The sequence below is a fragment of the Siphateles boraxobius genome, unplaced genomic scaffold (genome assembly GCF_051911475.1).
Source record: "Siphateles boraxobius isolate OS27281-9 unplaced genomic scaffold, OSU_SipBor_1 43, whole genome shotgun sequence".
In the NCBI taxonomy this organism is placed as follows: domain Eukaryota; kingdom Metazoa; phylum Chordata; class Actinopteri; order Cypriniformes; family Leuciscidae; genus Siphateles; species Siphateles boraxobius.
Genome location: NW_027509064.1, coordinates 1,092,811 through 1,111,662, shown reverse-complemented (window position 1 = coordinate 1,111,662; position 18,852 = coordinate 1,092,811). Strand labels below are relative to the sequence as shown.

The following is an 18,852-nucleotide window of genomic DNA, read 5'->3' as shown; positions in this document are numbered from 1 at the left end:
GCTTCTCCATCCATTTACGCTTCTTTCCATATGGTGATGTAAATCTCCCTCTGTCTAGTGTTAACACGCATCAGCACACACAACGGCTGCAACCACAGTGTGGTCCCCCCATGACAACCGTCCGGATTGAGCTGAGTAGGGGACATCTCTAGGGTCTTCAAGTGGGCACCTTCCGTCCACAGTGTTTCGTCGACTAGCCCACGACACCTCAAGAGGGCTCGACAGTGACTCTGGCGTCCCAGAGTCACCCCCCTCCGTCCCCCACTCAACTCAGCCCAGCTTACTGACCTCTACATCCCTCCTGCTGCTGAGACCTAACCACAATCTCACAATCTCTCCGCAACCCAACCATACGCGCCAACCCGTTTGACTAAGACTGTCGAGCCCCACTGGTGCGTTAATATGCAGTTCCGTATGGCATACCACCTACCGCAAAACACAATATCTGCCCAACCATCCGTCATTCACGCAATATATACACAGGAACGTAATGACTGTAAATACTATACAACCTATACAAATAAACCAACAGACTCTTCAAGTTTTCAAGAATTCTACTAAACCGTTGCATGGCGGCCTGTACACAGCCAGCTAGAATCTTTCCGTCTCAACCACAGCCAGTTGCTGCTCCTTTCTGCTGCTTCAGATAAGTTCTTTACTGTTCGACGCAACTCTTGGCTACTGAATCCGACGTCTCTGAGGAACCGGGTTGTAGAGTGTGCCACAAAACCTCGACAACCCACTTCCACTGGATAAACCTGGACTCTCCATCCTAGCTGTTCTGCTTCAGTGGCCAGATGAGCATACCGCAGTTTCTTCCTCTCATATGCCTCATCTACCGCATCCTCCTATGGCACTGTTAACTCTATCAGTTGAACAATGCATGCTGATCCAGACCACAAAACAATATCTGGTCGTAGGTTAGTGGTGGCAATCTCAGGTGGAAAAATAAGCAGTTGATCAACATCAGCGAGCATCTTCCAGTCTCTAGCAGCTTCCAATTGTCCTGGGCGAGAATTTGTGTTAGCACCTATATATATATATATATATATACCTATATATATATATATACTACAGGGCTGTTGAATGCTTGATTCTGATTGGTTAAGAACTTTCTAAGGTGTGCAATTATTTTCAGGGAAACGCACGGCTAAAGTAGTTTCAGGCAGGTTTGTCCGTATTACAGTTCCATATTACTGCGCGTAGTTAACTGTAATAACGGAAAATAGGATCCAATTCATAACAAGAAAAAACATGCAGCCCCATGCACTTGAACTGCAATTTTCGATGTCTAACTTCACAATCAAAGGACAAATGCAGTTTAATTTTAATAAATAAAGTATATAGAAAATTAAACTGAATATATAAAATAAATTGATAGTCCTGCTGCACGGGTTTTGTAATTATTCCAGATAATATAACAAACAAATAATTATTGATAGGCCTACTTATTAAAGGGATTTGTGTGTTTAATTTATTAGGTTATCTACTGTCAATTATAGAAAACAAGAACGAATTAATTAAAATGAATTTAATTATTTAATTAATAAATAGCCTATAATAATATTGACGCGCATGCTTTTGTCTCATTATTGCAACCTCTCTCTCTCTCTCTCTCTCTCTCGCTCTCTCTCTCTCATAACTAAGCCAACATAAGCCGGGACACATTTACTAAGGCCAGTTATGAATGTAATTTGATACTTATGTTATGACTGATCATGCCCAAACGCGTGTTCAGCGCGTTCAGTCTGTGTTCACAGTCGGTGTTTAAGACCTGCTACAGTCGATGGAAACAGTCAGTCTTCGAATGTTTCAGCGAGTCGTAAGTGTGTCCCCATCATTGGTCTGCTAAACCTCCGTTTCTGATGTTTTGGAATTCGCAATGGAGGCATGGGATTAGATGTGTAAGAAATTAGTCCTACATACAAGAGCGTATTAATGGCAATAACTTGACAAACATCTTGGAATGCATCGTCTGAACAATGTTTTGAGGTGTGGTAACTGTAGTAGAAGCGGAATAATTGACTTCAGGCCGCTCCGCTTCGCGTCGTGACCGCACTACCACCTCGGGTGTGCATTACTTTTCAAATAATTCAATGGCCTGTCGTCAATTATTCCTTATATATCCTTAGAAAAGGTGCTAACACCAATTCTCACGCAGGACAACTGGAAGCTGCTAGGGACTGGAAGATGCTGGCTGATCTTGATCAACGGCTTATTTTTCCACCTGAGATTGCCACCCCTAACCTATGACCAGATATTGTTTTGTGGTCTGGATCAGCACGCATTGTTCAACTGATAGAGTTAACAGTGCCATGGGAGGATGTGGTAGATGAGGCATATGAGAGGAAGAAACTGCGGTATGCTCATCTGGCCACTGAAGCAGAACAGCGAGGATGGAGAGTCCAGGTTTATCCATTGGAAGTGGGTTGTCGAGGTTTTGTGGCACACTCTACAACCCGGTTCCTCAGAGAGGTCGGATTCAGTGGCCAAGAGTTGCGTCGCACAGTAAAGAACTTATCTGAAGCAGCAGAAAGGAGCAGCAACTGGCTGTGGTTGAGACGGAAAGATTCTAGCTGGCTGTGTACAGGCTGCCATGCTACGGTTTCGTAGAATTCTTGAAAACTTGAAGAGTCTGTTGGTTTATTTGTATAGGTTGTATAGTATTTACAGTCATTACGTTCCTGTGTATATTGCATGAATGACGGATGGTTGGGCAGATATTGTGTTTTGCGGAAGGTGGTATGCCATACGGAACCGTTGCCACTGAAACTGCATATTAACGCACCAGTGGGGCTCGACAGCCTTAGTCAAATGGGTTGGCGGGTATGGTTGGGTTGCGGAGAGATTGTGGTTAGGTCTCAGCAGCAGGAGGGATGTAGAGGTCAGTAAGCTGGGCTGAGTTGAGTGGGGGACGGAAGGGAGTGACTCCGGGATGCTGTCGAGCCCTCTTGAGGTGTCGTGGGCTAGTCGACGAAACACTGAGGACGGAAGGTGCCCACTTGAAGACCCTAGAGAGGTCCCCTACTCAGCTCAATCCAGACGGTATATATATATATATATATATATATATATATATATATATATATATATATATATATGTGTGTGTGATATATCATATAACACTTTTTGTTTTGAGGATGTTACCATAAACATGGGGTTATTTAAAAAAAACATGTTGCCTAAACACGTAGTTCTATTCTAATATAAGAATTCTCTGAAATATGCTAAATCTATTTATTTTTATTTTATTTCAGAATTTAAAGAGTAACCTATTAATGAGATGATCTCCCCCTCATTCTCACAACCTGTTTCATCACATGAGGTTATGGTGCTTTTTTTACTCAGTGAGCTGCAAGATTTTGGAAATTGAGAATCATATTTTTTTTTTTTTTTAGAGATTACAGTTCTCCCAGGATTCTGACTAGACAACTAAACAAAATCATATGTAATTTACTAGAGGTTCTAATAAAAACATTCTGTGATAATCTGAGTTATGAGACAGAAATAATGATACTGTGTGGTTGAAAAGATTGTTTGTGAAGCTGTTTCATACATGACAACTGCTCTCTCTGGATTAGAACACAGATCTGAATGTTCGCTGTGATCGAACTTGTCAAAGGTTTAACTGACATAGAGCCGAATCGCTGTCATTTAGAAGTATGATCGCATCGGTGTTTGAAACGAGTGTTTCAAAGCAGCACAACTATTTACAACATTGATAATAAGAAAGATTTCTGGAGAACCAAATCAGCATTTTAGAATGATTCATGAAGGATCACGTGACACGAGGAATGGCTGTTGAATGACCAGCTTTGTAATCCTATATAAATTACAGATGTTGTCAGAATTGTTGGCACCCCTGGTAAATATGATCAAAGATGGCTGTAAAAAAAAATCTGCATGGTTTATCTTTTTGATCTTTCAATAAAAATAAAAAATAATCTAAACTTTCATTGAAGTAAAAGATTTGAAAGTGGGGGGTAAATCATATTTTGCAATAAGTGTTTTTTCTCCAAAACACGCTAGCCATAATTATTGGCACCCTTTTATTACTTTTTGGTATCTCCTTTCCCCCCCACTTTCAATTATTTTTCTTCAATAAAAGGTTAGATTTTTGCAAAAAGAAAAAATTAATAAAAGACCAAAAGTACAAACAATGCAGATTTATTTTTACAGCCATGTTTGATCATATTACCAGGGGTGCCAATTCTGACCACAACTGTATATGAAAAAATAAACCGTTATTATTCATTTTAAGAATATTTCACTATATTTTTTTTGTTTTTACTATTATTGTTATTATTATTATTATTATTGTTATTATTATTATTATTTATTTTAATGCAGCCTTGGGAGGATAAGATGCTTCTTTCAAAAACATTTTAAAAATCTTACCCCAATATTTGAATGGTGGTGTAACTGATTATGAAGTTATACGGGTTTAACGTGAAGTGATTCTCTGTCTCTCTTCTTCTATGGATATGTACAGCTGTCTGTAGTTTTGTCAATGTGGGTCTCAGCTGCTCCTCAGTTCCAGCATGCTTGCAGCAGAAAACTGCACACACTTACACACACATCTCATTTAATTCTGCTCTCTCTCTCATCTTAGCCGTCAACACGCCGGGACCACTGATCAACACAGACTCTCTCCAAACACAAACACACACACGGCACTGCTGTGCTTTGTTTGAGCAGGTGTACACACACTCACGTGTGGGGTTTGCTAGGCTTGTTCTCTATCCAGAGGTTTAAACTGGCTTTAAGTCCTGAGAACTTGCTATCTGTTGGAGCTGTTAAGGCCATCTGCATGTCCACATCGTGACAGCATGGCATATAGATGTGCTCAAGACTTTGTGAGCTTTGTAAAAGTGAGCTTTTATACAAATCTAAACGATCAGCCGTGCAGCCCTAAACCTGTAAAGACTATATAATAGCAACTAGAATATTACTAGATTTTTGGAAAAATTGGGACTGGCCCAACCAAAACTCAGCATGTTACAATGATAGGGTGATTTGGGTGTTTCTTTTCATTTTGTTTGGTTGTTCTCCATGTTTTTGGCGCATTTCTGTGTGGTAGTCACATTTAGGGTGGTTGCCAGAGAATACTGTGCATTTAATAAAAGTTTTTTTTGTGTGTGTTTTAGCACATTGATATGTGGTCTCTAAAAGTTTGCTATTATGCATTATCTGTGGTTGCTAGACTGTTCTGGATGGTTGCCAGGGCTTTAATGTGGTTGGTAAGGTGTCCTCAGTTTTATGGCATTGGTATGCGGCTGCTAACAGCAAACTGTTATACAGATGTTCTGAAAGTTTTTAACATGTCACTGGAATATTTTGTGGTTTTGTGGTTGTGAAACAAATTCTTATGGGAATTCTTAACTGTTTTACATTTTGCCAAATTGATGGCTGATTCATATGAATTTGTTTGATTTCTACAGATGAACCTAAAGCCGAATACTATGGAAAAAATGAATGTGAAAAAATTAATTGAATGTGCGCTCGCTTTTTACTTTCACTTTTCAATTTGCGATCATGCTCTATGTATAGGGAGTGGCGGTACTGACCACACAATGTACAAGATAACATATTTGTCAATGACACGTAGGGATCTGTTGTGCTCCAAATCCTCTGACATTGTCTTGTCAGTCATCTCTGCTTACTATCTATATGTGGCAAGTGAAATCTGATGTACTGTAATGTACTACTGCAGCAAGCGTAACCATGTCCCTTTAGGGGCCCCATAGAATGCGTTATTCATTTTATGTGCCTTTCTTAATTCGGACTTATGCTTCGGGCACATCCCTAATGATTTAATGTAAATGTTTTTTGTACAGACAAAATGGCCACCTTGTGATATTATATTTACATTTCCAGTACATTTTCTCGGGAGCTCGAGTTGGTTTGCCTGGGTATTATGGGAGGTTTGCAACGTATTACTCTGTGGTAGGCAATTTTAGTACATTTCTCTGATGTGTGCCTGCTCATGTTTTTAAAAAAGAGAGGCTCAGAAGACCTAAGGAAATATGAACGTTGTCTGTTGTCTGCTCTGAAAACACAACAGCAGTTTTCTCCTGGTAGAGGTGCTTTGATTAACCCGGGCTGGATGTGTTCTGATGCTGTCAGCTGGGAAATGGCATTTCAATATGCCCACAAACACATAGCTGTAGAACAAATGTCTCCTCACCTTATATTTAAACCTCTAAAACTTTCCTGTTTTCACATTATTATGTATCATGAAGAACCTCAGCTTCATCCTGGCTGTAGATCAAAACGTTCAAATGTGATTTTTAGAAGATGTAGCTGCAGGCGATATTGGGAAAGCTGCATAGGAGGTGTGGCACCTGTTGTTGGCTGTAATTGTTTAAACATGTAGAGAAGATAACAGACTCCTAGCCTGAGGGCAGAGTGCTCACAGCATTGACAGAGTCAGGCCGGTTATAAACCTTCAGCAGATTTCCTTTAATGTTCAGAGCACTGATTTAATGTTGCCATGTGTGCGTTTCTGCATGTGTAGAGAAAATTGCACGAGGAAGAAAATAAAGAGACAAGAGTGAGCAAGAGGTTCGGCTCATGTTATTATTAGTATATATTTTATTAGAGGTGTTTGCTAAGGCAAGCGTCTCTATCACTATTGCTATTGCTCGTCCCTCAACTATAGTGTTAAAAAATTTTATGAAACTTTTTTATCCCTCCATTGAAAGTCCACACCTCCATAGAAACACACTAAAGTCCACTCAGAATGCTATAGCTTGGCCTTCATCACAGGGTCGTGGGCTCCATCATCCCAGGGCCCAGGACAATATTCCCTTAATGATGGCGTTCCACCATAGCATTCAAAATTGCATCACAGAAACACACACACACACACACACACACACACACACACACACACACACACACACACACACACACACACACACACACACACACACACACACACACACACACACACACACACACACACACACACACACTTTCATAACATCTTAATAACCACTAACCACATAGCAGTAAAAACACTTGCCTCAGTAACTGCATTGCAACACCCTAGCATCTTGGAACCACTCACATTTTCTTTAGAAAATGTAGAAATCTAGTTTCTTGCTGATATTACTCACTCGATTTTCACTACCAACAGTTTCTCTATTCTATATGAACTGATAGCTCTTCCAGTCTAGTAGCCTGTCATTTCTCTTTCCTTATGTAATCCTCATCAAAGTGGTGACCCGCTATTTCACAAAACCATCTCTATCCTCTCTTTATCCTCCATTGAAATCCTTCACCTACCACAATTCTCCATGAAACCTTTTTCTTCTCTCTCTCCGCAGGGCCCAAGCAGGACATGATCTATGACTTCTGGCGCATGGTTTGGCAGGAGAACTGCTACAGCATCGTGATGATCACCAAACTGGTGGAGGTGGGGAGAGTGAGTAGAATAACTCTACCTCTGCCTCTGGCTACCCGGCCGCCCACTAATGGACACTATTACTAAAGACTGACCACTGCAGTCCACAGCTGACCATTACTGAAGATAAACTGTACCAAGACACCCCATTAGCCAGAGAAAATTCCATCTGATGAATGATTTTATCACCCCAGCCATCTTGCATTCAATCGCACTTTCCTTTGTCCCATTTCCCTCAAATTACTATGGTTACTATAGTTGTTGTTACTACTGTAATATCATAGTAAATTAGTATATGATCTCTTTTTAAGAAGCACAATTTTATTGTAGTATTATAGTGTTATATGATAGTAACTATGATATTTTGGCAGAAACTATAGGTAACCAATTTTACGTTTTTTTTTTAGTTTTTAATCAAAATTTGGCAAATTAGCATGCCTCAACATGCAGCTATTCACAAATACACCTAGATTCTAATAATGAGTTTCCCCTTCAAACATTTTAATAGTACACTGTAAACAGTGAAGCGACCATGTAATTTATTTATATTTAAAGTGCATTTTTATATTGGTCTAATTGAAAATCACCGTTTTGAGGTTAAACCTTTGTTTTTTCAATACATATATATGCGGTTTGTCTATGTGCAGTACACACACTGGCTAGTTTTACTGCAGAATGAATGTGGTTTATTTTTCTGTTTTTTTAATTTATTTATTTTATTTAACATTGACTAACTCAATGGTTTTAGTTTTATCTTAAGTATTAGCTTTTATTTATGATGAGTTTAAGTTATAAAAAGGCAAATGTTGACCTACAATATTTATTGACCTACAATAAATAACATTTTGGCTTGTGTCTAAAGAACATTTAATAAAGGCACAGTATGTAAGTCTCTCCGCTAGAGGTCGCTTATTCCAAGCAATAACACAGGCATAGCTTGATGTGTGTCCAACTGCAAAATTTCAATCCAAAATTCTTCATATTGTGCCTTTAAGTATGTTATTGTCTTTGTAATTGTCAATATTTTTACTTTTTATGCATGTATTTGTCTTTGGAAAAATAAATATTTGTTATTACCAATAAATCAATATTTAAGGATTTAACCAAATTGTAAATTTGATTTCAGAAATATGATTTGTTTTGTTCAGATGAAGTGCTGTAAATACTGGCCAGATGAAAGTGAGCTCTATGGAGACATTAAAATCACTCTACTGAAAACCGAAACGCTGGCAGAATACACTGTACGCACCTTTGCCATGGAGCGGGTAAGAGTGATGAGATGTTTGACAATGGTTGCTATGTTTTTATGTCATGAAATGTAAATTTGTTAATGGATCTATTTCCCATTTGGTATTCTAGTAATGATTAAATATATAGAAAGAAGTAAAAAAAATATTTATTTTGTTTGTTTGTTCTCTATTAGCGGGGTTACCCAGCCAAGCATGAAGTCTGCCAATTCCACTTTACATCTTGGCCAGAGCATGGTGTCCCGTTTCATGCCACAGGCCTGCTGGCCTTCCTCCGGCGGGTCAAAGCCTCCACACCACCCGATGCCGGGCCAGTGGTTGTCCACTGCAGGTAATCAAGCATCACTTCCCGTGCTTGCAGTCTGAAATGTTTTTCTGCACACTTTTGATTGACAGCATATACTCGACATTGATCATCGGGTGTTTTTAAACAATCGGCCAATGGCCGGTAGTGAAAATAATAGCTTTTATCGTCTGATACTGATTATTGGCCTATAATAATCAGTTATGTACTGGCATACAGTATTTACTATCCAATACGTAGAAAACAGAATAATTCAGTTACAGAGTTTATTTTTTAATGAATAATTCTAACCACTCCAACTGTTAGTTAAGCAGTCTCTAATGGGTTTTAGTGCCTCCACTTCCACTTAAAAAAAAATGAATTTCTTGTCTTAAGGCAAAGTCAGTTCTTTCAGATCTCAAATACGAAAGCATGTTCTTCCTTTTGATGAAATACAGTTCCCTTTCAGTCGATAACGTCAGACGTAGTCGACGGTCGACTGAATGGGGATCTCGCTAGAGAGCCTATCCTCTTCGAGTACTATTGAACGAGCCAATGTAATTGGCGTGCATGATTCGCATCACACACTCCGCCCCCGCGGCACGGGTATAAATACGGAAGTGGATGCACGCAATAGTTGCCTTTCGCTTCGGAGCCGATCGTTTGATGTCTCTGAGAGTGCTGTTGTCTACAACGAGCGAGTGTGTCGGTGTTCTTCAGGAAGACTCTCCCAGTGCTGGTGTTCTACAGCGTGAGTGCAGCGTTGATCGCGAGCTTTGAGCTCTCAACTGCTGTTTTAACAGCATCAAATTTCTAAATGTTTGTGTGTGTTGATGGCTGGTTAGAGGGCGGAAAAGTGAGTGCTTCACTGTTTCAGTTCTCTGTTCAGTGTTGCCGCGGTCATTCCCCTGTGTGCTCCGGCACTGGTGACGGTCCTATTTTCTGAAAGAGAAACACGGGTGCGTTTGCGTCTTTTTCAAGATGTCATTCCGCCCGTGCGTTTCTGGGTGCGGTCGTTCCCTGTCTCTCTCTGATGGTCACAACTGTTGTGTAACGTGTTTGGACTTACAGCACGCTGAGACAGCTTTTGTGGACAGCTCATGTTTTCACTGTGGGAACATGACTGTCGCAGTGTTGAGGTCGAGACTCGCCTTCGTTAAAAGCGGAGAGCGAGTCCCCATTACCATGCCCCACCCTGCACGGGTGCTGTGTGGGATGGGTGACCGGAGGATAGTGTTGGATGTCCCGCCCGGTAACCATTCCCTGTGGGCTCCTCACTCCTCCCTTCCACTGCAACCACTGGAGCCTCCTGTGTTGTCTGCTGGTCCATCTGTAATGGGTGGGCCAGCGGTTTCACTCGGGGCTCCCCTGGAGGACAGGACGTCGATTGCAGCATCGGAGTGTGAGCTGACTTCTAGAGATAATGACTCGGCTGCATTGTCTCCCTCTGGGAGTTCAATGTTCCCCGAGCCGGATCCAGAATTATCAGCTATGCTGAAACGGGCCGCCGAGGCTGCCGGGCTCGAGTGGAACCTCCACCGTGTCCCGTTCAGTCTCGATTGGAATCTGGAGTTTGGTGTCTTGGGGCGGGCCGCGCTGGTTCTCAGCTCGCCGCCCCAGTGCCTTTCTTTCCCGAAATGCATGGAGAGCTTATCAGGTGGTGAACAGCATCTTTCTCTGCCAGAAACTGCCTGAATAGCTTTTCCCCCTCATTACCCTTGATGGAGGAACGGTGAAGGGTTGCGAAGGGTCCCTCCATTGGAGCGGTCTGTCGACACAGGTGCACCTGTGTCCGGCGGCCGCTGCCTTTTGGGAGGATCCTCGTCTCGCCCCTAAAGGCCTGTAAGTTTCGTGCGTTCCAACGGGCAGAGCTTACAAAGCCTGTGGGCAAGCCGCTTCCTCTTGCATGCCATGGCGTTGCTGCAGGCTAGGGCACCCATGGCATGCACGAGGGTAATCCAGAACGTGCGCTCATAGGTGAGCACCGCACTGCATCCGACCTCACCCTCCGGGGCACGAGTGTCGTAGCGTGCGTGATCGGTCTGGCGATGTCCAACGTGGTGGTCCAGTAGCGCCTTCGTTGGCTCAGCCTGGTTGGTATGGCGGATGCGGACAATGTTCGGTTCCTGGTCTCCCCAATTCCCCAGGTTGGGCTGGTCGGCGACGCAGTGGAGAACTGCATCCAACAGCTCTCTGCCGCTCAAGCGCAGACGGAGGTCATCCGGCACATCCTGCCCTGGTGGCCAGCTGCTGCCTCCACCCGCCGCCGGTGGCAGCTCCTCCGCCTGCTCGTCGCTGTGGGCGTTCCCCGGCCGCCGCTCCTGCTGGGCCTCCGCAGCAGCCTCCACCCATGCCTCAGCATGGAGCCGGCTGCAGTAGAGATGCCCAGCCCGCTCCAGGCGCTGCCAAGCCAGGTGGCAAGCGACAGCGAAAGCATTCCGGAGCGGGCCGCCCAGGAATGGATGAGATGCTCTTGGAGTGGCACGATCCCTCCCTCCCCCCAGGTGAGGGCCGGGTGGAGCCTTTGTTTGTGTGTGTGTCTGTTCCGCTGCTGGCTCCCTAAAAAAAAAAAAAAAAAAAGCGGAGCAAGCGGTACCCACACTTCAAAGAGAGAGCAATTTAATCTGTTCCTGGGTCCCAAGAGGGCCAGTCTGGCGGGTGTGACCCTGTATAGCCTTACATCCCTAGCTCCCCCTTGGTCGCCAGCAGGCAGCTTGTTGCGTTCGAGGACCCGGTCATCCGCCTTCTCACGCGCCCCCTGCCGCTAGTGGAGACAGGTAAGTGTTGCACAGCACACTAACACCACTCTCTCTACTTTGCTGCCCCACCTCAGGCTCGGCTACCAAGTCAGTGATAATCATCACATTAGGTGTTGAGCAGACGTGCTCCTGAAAATTCAGTGATATTCATCACACCGAGTGTTGAGCAGTGCTCCTGACTTGTGCGTGCTTATCTTATCCTGCTGGCGAAGGATTTGATATAGCCGCTCCTCCAGCCGGTATGAAGGCCAGTTGTAAACTCGTTCTTCGTGCTACTAGGTGGTGGGTCGTGACCATCTTGGCCCAAGATCGGTCTGCAGCTCCGACCTGAAAGACATGTGCTTCAGATCTCTACCTTCCGCACCGCAGGCCATCCTGTGTGTTGGGTGTAAGGGTGGAGTATCAGTACATTGTCCTTCCCCTCGAGTGCTCCAGAGCTCGTTGGGTCTTCAGGTCAACTGGAAGAGAGTAATCTCGCTCATGGGCTGAGTATCTTTTTTTCAGTTTTGGAGATGGACTCGGTCTAACACGTCTCTCCAATGAGAATGTGTTCAGCTGGTGTTTTTGGTGAGAAAGGGTCCCACTGAAAGAACTTTCAGAGGCTCCTGCGGTATATGGTAGTTGCAGCCTTTGGCTTCCTCCATATGTGACCACTTCAGCGCTAGCTTCATGATCGAGTCCCGAGGTGATCGTGGCAGAGAAACTCACCCTGTGTGACTATAGTTCATCCCAGTCTGCTGCCAAACCCTCTTCAACAGAGGGGCCATGTACAAAGGGCGTGTTTTAACGGGGGCCGGGGCGACCCTCGACTACACGGGCATTCGTGCCTCGAGTTGTTAGACATTGCGACCGTTGCGCAAGCTTCCCTTGCATGTCACAACTCACCCGTCACCTCCTCCTTGGAGTCAGAAGCTTCTGAGGACGCTTTGTTCCACTCTTCCCGCTCTACTCAATCGTGCCGCCTTCGAGCCTCACGACAGTTATAGCCAGGGCAAGTGGAGACTCCATCCCCTGGGTCCAGCTGGGTCATGACGATTCCGGGGCTGCTCAGTTGCCCCTCCGGTTTTTCGTCTTCCTGCCAGTGTTTGTATAAACCGAGCGGACTACCCTTGGACAAACACTGGCTCTCAGCTGCCCCGGGGGCCCGCAGAAATGCGTTTAACCCCAGTGAGCCTTCTAAAAGCGACTGCGACTCATGGTCGCCTTGCGCCTGCTCAAGTCAGTGAATTCATCACACTTCATGTTGAACAGTGAATTCATCACACGCAGTGCTGAGCAGAAATGCTCCTGTTGCTCAGTGAAGTTCTTCGCACTCAAGTGTTGAGCAGAAATGCTCCTGAAGCTCAGTGAGTTTATCACACTCAGGTGTTGAGCAGGAATGCTCCTGAAGCTCAGTGAACTTATCACACTCAAGTGCTGAGCAGAAAATGCTCCTGAAGCCCAGTGATCTTTGCATGTTGTGTTGAGCAATGCTCCTGTCTTTTTGCGCCCGTCGCTTGCACCTACGTGCCAAGTCAGGAGAGGAACAGGTCTTCATAGTTGCCCCTTATTGGCCCAACTAGACCTGGTTCCCATCGACAGCCTTCCTGACTTCCCCTGAAAACTCTTTCAAGGACGGGGCACGATGGCACACGCGTTCTTCCCCCGGAGATTCCGGGCGGTCTTACATCTGAACGCGGAGGTTCAGGTGGCTATCACAGGCATGTGATAGTTACCATCACTTCTGCGAGCACCCCCTAGAAATGGATAGCGTGCTTACGCCTTTAGAAGTGGAACCTAGTCGTTGAGTGCGTCTTCTCTCCAGAGGAGATCCTGAAAGCTTTTCGATCACTTCAGTGCTCTCTTTCCTGCAAAATGGGTTGGAGTAGGCTGTTTTCCTTCACCCTCAAAATGATGTTGCCTCGGTGTTTAAACGACGCTCATCGTGTTGCAGAAGTGTGCAGAAGCACGTTCTGATCGTCAGGTTCCTGAGGAGCAAGGTGTTGTAAATCCTTGCGTCCCTCTTTATCCTCTTGGGCCTTGTCCCTGGTGCGATGCACTGCAGAGACCGCCCCTGAGCGACTGCAGGCAGTGAGTTAAAAATTCTGTTATATCAGTTCTCCTGCTCGCGTGGTCTCTACTAGAGGGTAGGGACTTGCTCGCTTTCAGTCAACGTATTGTGCCTGGAGTCTGGGCCGGCTAACTCTCACAAGCTGAGACCCCGGCTCGGATTGTGCCCAAGGTTCCTACCTCTCCCGTAATAGGAGCAGGTGGTGAGCCTGCAAGCGCTGCCCTGGAGGAGGCAGATCCAGCCCTGGCTTCTCTGTCCGTTCGCTTGGACGTGTACAGAACGCAAGCCATAGACCTCAGACCAGCTCTACAAATATCTGTTGGAATTCAGCAGTGCTTGCCTTCATTTCGGTAAAAATCCGAGATGCAACATGTCCACTCAGGTGTTGAGCTCCTCTATGATGAGTGTAAAGTGCTCCGCCTGGGCGTTGACGATATGCTTTGCTAAAACAGATTCTAGAGTTGGGGGCTGGACGACACCTAGTTGAACCGCTGCTTCCCGTGGGCTCCCTTCTCATGAAGCCAGTTTCACCGTGAGCCCGGTTCAAGTGTCGGCTTGCTGCGCCATTCCCCTCCTATGGACTGGATACGTGCGCCTTTCTACTCCAGTTGAGTTCCCTTAAAATTGAACCCTGTTGAGTTCCTCCACACCCTTCCGACGTCGGACGTGCGGAACGTCTGGTGTTAGGCCTACCACTCGTAAGCAGTGTGGAACCTGTGTTAGGCTGGGTCCATATGTTGCGGTCCCTACGGCGACCCCATATGTGTATTCTTCCACGATACGGCTCCCTGCGGTGAGCCCGTGTCTTCGCTCGGCAGAGCCTCTCTGCCGTCACTGTCCGGTGTGTCTCCCCCCGTCATAGGCTGGAGCCACCCCAGTGACATTCCATATGTTAGACTGCCCGGTTTCCGCCCAGTTCATATGTGTATTTTCCACGTTACCTCCCTCTGGGTTGGATATGGCTTCCGCAGCGTCCCTTCCTTCCAATGTACGGGGAACGCTTTCGCAGTGGTCCTGTAGGAACAGCAGTGACTTCCCTGGCCTAAGCCCTGTCCTTCCCCGCCTTAAATTTGCGGGGGCATCAGGAGGCTTTGGTTTAGGCACTGGAAGGTGGCACCGTTGGTGGCGTTTTCAAAGGTTATCCGTCGACTACGTCTGACGTTATCGACTGAAAGGGAACGTCCTGGTTGCGTATGCAACCCACCGTTCCCTGAAGGAGGGAACGGAGGACGTAGTCCCCTTGCCACTACCGCTGGACCACCGCTGACCCCGGGTTACTCTCGGCTCCTCAGCGAAAAGCAACTAGTGCGTGCATCCACTTCCGTATTTATACCCGTGCCGCGGGGGCGGAGTGTGTGATGCGAATCACGCACGCCAATTACATTGGCTAGTTCAATAGTACTCGAAGAGGATAGGCTCTCTAGCGAGATCCCCATTCAGTCGACCGTCGACTACGTCCTCCGTTCCCTCCTTCAGGGAACGGTGGGTTGCATACGCAACCAGGACGTTATTTGATATTTTCCATGCATCTGTTGTCCTTTATAAAGAGAAAAATGCTTGCACCTGCAGTTCACCAGTCCAAGGATGTGTTTGTATCCGCCAGCCTCATTTATTTATACAAAAGACATTCATGTATCCGATCAAACTAAATTGGACGGAAAACCAATTCAATGTATCATCCCTATACTTGTTGAAATGTTCTTATAAGCCTCACATGTTAAATTTATACTCAAGTGATAGCCTTATCGACCGCGTTTGCAGTTTTAAGTCTCATTGGCACACATTTATCCTGAAAATGTAACATTTTGTGCAAGTCAAATGTTGCAATGTTCTCCTCAGTTTATCTCTCCAGTTGTATAGACCAATGCTACTTTTGCGTCATCGAAGGGTAACACCCCTTTTTGGGGGAAAACAAACGGATTCCTCTGAGAACAGAACTCGCTCTAGATCTGCAAAGTTTCTTGATAGCAAAAATGGCACAAACATACCAGCCGTTGCATACCAGCAATATCTCTTTGCCGGCCGAGGACCGTTAGCGGAATTTAAAGAAGCTACTGGATACGGGGATACAGAGGTGTCCCTTTGAAATGGTTGAAAACTGGATTAATAACCCCACGCAGTGGCCAAATATGGACTATTCAGACATCTACCACTATCTCGTGGAATCACCAAGTAGCCTATTTTTTTGTCATTAACACACTCTCATTATGACAAACTAGCCGATGAGGCCGTGTCACTTGGATCATATTTAACTTGATTTAAGCTATTGACATAGTTTTGTTGTCGACTAGCTATACTAGTTAGAAAGACGAAGCTGCTAGCAGCTACGTGAATAGCTCTCACTAGGCACGCTACCTTGGCTGTTAACTGATTTTACTGTTGAAATAGTGGCATGCTAGGACTAAAGTGGACTTGGCTGGTTTCTGCTTGTGTCTAGAAAGTGTACGGCAAAATATGTAGCGTTGGTCTGTATGATCCTAACAAATTAACCTTATCTCTATTCTGCGTTCACTTGCAAAACTTTTGAATTTCCCGGGAAAGTTTTATTCGGTCATAAAATTTCTACGAAAAATTTCCCCAGAGAAACTTTGTAGAATGAAATAAAGAGCTGGGAGGAAATATATAGCCTATATCAACACAAATGTTATGTAAATAAACGCAACAACTATTATAGCCTAATCTTTTCCTGGCATCTCATCTTTTCCCATCACTTTAGGTTTGGTTAACATCTTTAATATATAATTTCACAAGCTATCTTGAACGAACAGAGGCATGGTCTGTGATAATAGTGTATTTACCGGTGTTGAATTCTCGGAAGATGAAGAAAATATCCGTCAGATAAAAAAAAAAGTGTCATTTCTTCACCAAAATACAAACCGCCACAGTGGAACATCCCTCATGGCCTCATCGTCTAGTTTGTCATATTGTGTGTTAATGACAAAAAAATAGGCTGCTACTAGGTGATTCCACGAGATAGTGGTAGAATAGTCCATATTTGGCCACTGCGTGGGGTTATTAATCCAGTTTTTACCATTTCAAAGGGACACCTCTGTAACCCCGTATCCAGTAGCTTCTTTAAATACCGCTCACGGTCCTCGGCCGGCAAAGAAAGTGTGTATGTTTGTGCCATTTTTGCTATCAAGAAACTTTGTAGATCTAGAGCCAGTTCTGTTCTCAGAGGAATCCGTTTGTTTTCCCCCAAAAAGGCGTGTTACCCTTCGATGACGCAAAAGTAAAGTTGATCTATGTGCTTTAACACCATTGCTTCATCTTTTAATTAAACTAAAGAATAGCTTCATTTAAGATTTTCTAGGATACTGCTTAAGGATGCCTCACTGCCATGAAGGCCAATCCAGCCCACATTACATTTTCTTACTGCACAAAGCACCAGTAATATCGTGTTTTTAGACATTTGTGCCGCTGTCGGTAGCCTAAAAGAGGCCTAGAAATAGGGTTTCGTTCCACCAAGTGGGGCACTACCTACTTTTTTTTATATTTAACATCAGAAATATATAGAGATTCCTTAGGAAAAAGTTCTCCGCACACAACCTTGCAGTTTTTGAGAAAAGTTATGCTAAAGGTGCCCATTTTGAAAAAAAGGGAAAACAGGGAATTTTTCACTTTCAATCCTGTTTATCATATAAACCCAAAAATGCCGAATTACCACTTGAAGTACAAAATAAACCAGTTTGAAATGTGTGATATCCCTGAAGTTGCTATCTAGGCACAGTAAACATAAGATTATCAAGTAAACTTAACTTTTGAAAACACTTTTCAAAATAACACATTTAATGTTGAATTGTCAATTCACATACACGAGCAGTAACTGCACTACATGTACACTGTAAAAAATGTTACATGCTATCTACTTAAAAAAAATATGGTATATTACACGTATTATATTTAAGTAGATTTTAAGGTTTGTTTTTTTAGTGAAATCTACCTGAATAAATTAAGTAAAATTTCCTACATTATTTAGTCTATGGCACATGATGAATTTAATATTATTAGTTGAATGTGCTTTTTTAATTTAAGTTGTCTCACAAATAAATCAAGCAGAATTTGCTCATTTTATTAATGAAATTTACTTAATTATAAGATTTACTGCCTTTTTCAGGGTAAGATAATAATGAATACATAATGCGCTTTTATGTAATAAAACATGCTTTTATTCTGTATTTTTGCACAAAAACAAATGTATATAAAATGTAAGACAGCAGTTTTAAGATATGAAAAATAAAAGCAAAAAAATGCTAACATTTTCCATGTCATTGAGAAAGATTCTTTTTGTTACACAAAAACATGTGCATACAAATTTCTGTTGGAAAAGTCACATTCTTGACTAAAACTTGTGAATAACTCAAAACATATACAATAATTTGTACTTTGCTGAAAGCTTCTATGTAGAACAATGTTAAACATTCATCAATCAATGCAGTTTTTTTTTTTTTTTCTCAGCAGAACTTGGTCATAATGCATTGTCTCAATCTAAGTCATGAGTTTGTTTTTAAGTGTTATAATTTCAGGGAAAACTTGCAAACATCCAGTTCCAAGAAGAGCTTCTGAAAGGGCTCAGAAGTGTGCCTCAATTCTTTCGGGTAGGTGAGGTTTAGTGCATACGTGATTCCAAGAAGAACAGCACAGGCTCTTGCCAGATTTTCCAAGCCATGACTTGCATCCCCTCCAAGATGATGCTGAAATCCTCCTGATAATCCCTCTTGCAGATGGCAATTTTCATTATGTGCTGCAGGATATCTCCATTGTCACACTGTAAAACAAACATTAAAGAAGTATTTTTGTCTTGTCTGTCTCATTAACAGTCTGTCCATAATTATAAAGTTGATTTCTGTACGGTTGTAAAAAAATTCTTATAACAGCTTAAAATGCTAAGACAACTACGAGTAAACCATTATAGTTTATTTTCTTTGTAATCACTGAAACATAAAAATATTATGTTTCAGTGGACCACAAAGACAAAGACTTTCACAATAACATAAGTAAAGTTTCACCAATAACAGAGGGTGTATTCAGGAAGAAAAAATTCAATGAGGGGGGGGTAAAATATAATATATAATATATTTTATTATATTTTTTTTAATAAAATA

General features: G+C 43.4%; 1 protein-coding gene across 10 annotated transcripts in view; it reads left to right on the top strand.

Moving 5' to 3' along the window:
* ptprua (protein tyrosine phosphatase receptor type Ua) overlaps positions 1-18,852 on the top strand; it is a 555,997-nt gene that overhangs the window by 483,693 nt on the left and 53,452 nt on the right. For 6 of the 10 annotated variants that reach the window (XM_077200105.1, XM_077200104.1, XM_077200102.1 and 3 more), the window contains 3 exons: positions 7,332-7,429; positions 8,557-8,673; positions 8,832-8,986. In XM_077200105.1, the coding sequence (XP_077056220.1) occupies positions 7,332-7,429; positions 8,557-8,673; positions 8,832-8,986 (370 nt within the window). The remainder of the gene's footprint in view (positions 1-7,331; positions 7,430-8,556; positions 8,674-8,831; positions 8,987-18,852) is intronic. The other 4 variants (XM_077200103.1, XM_077200106.1, XM_077200111.1 and 1 more) reach the window with 2 other exon arrangements.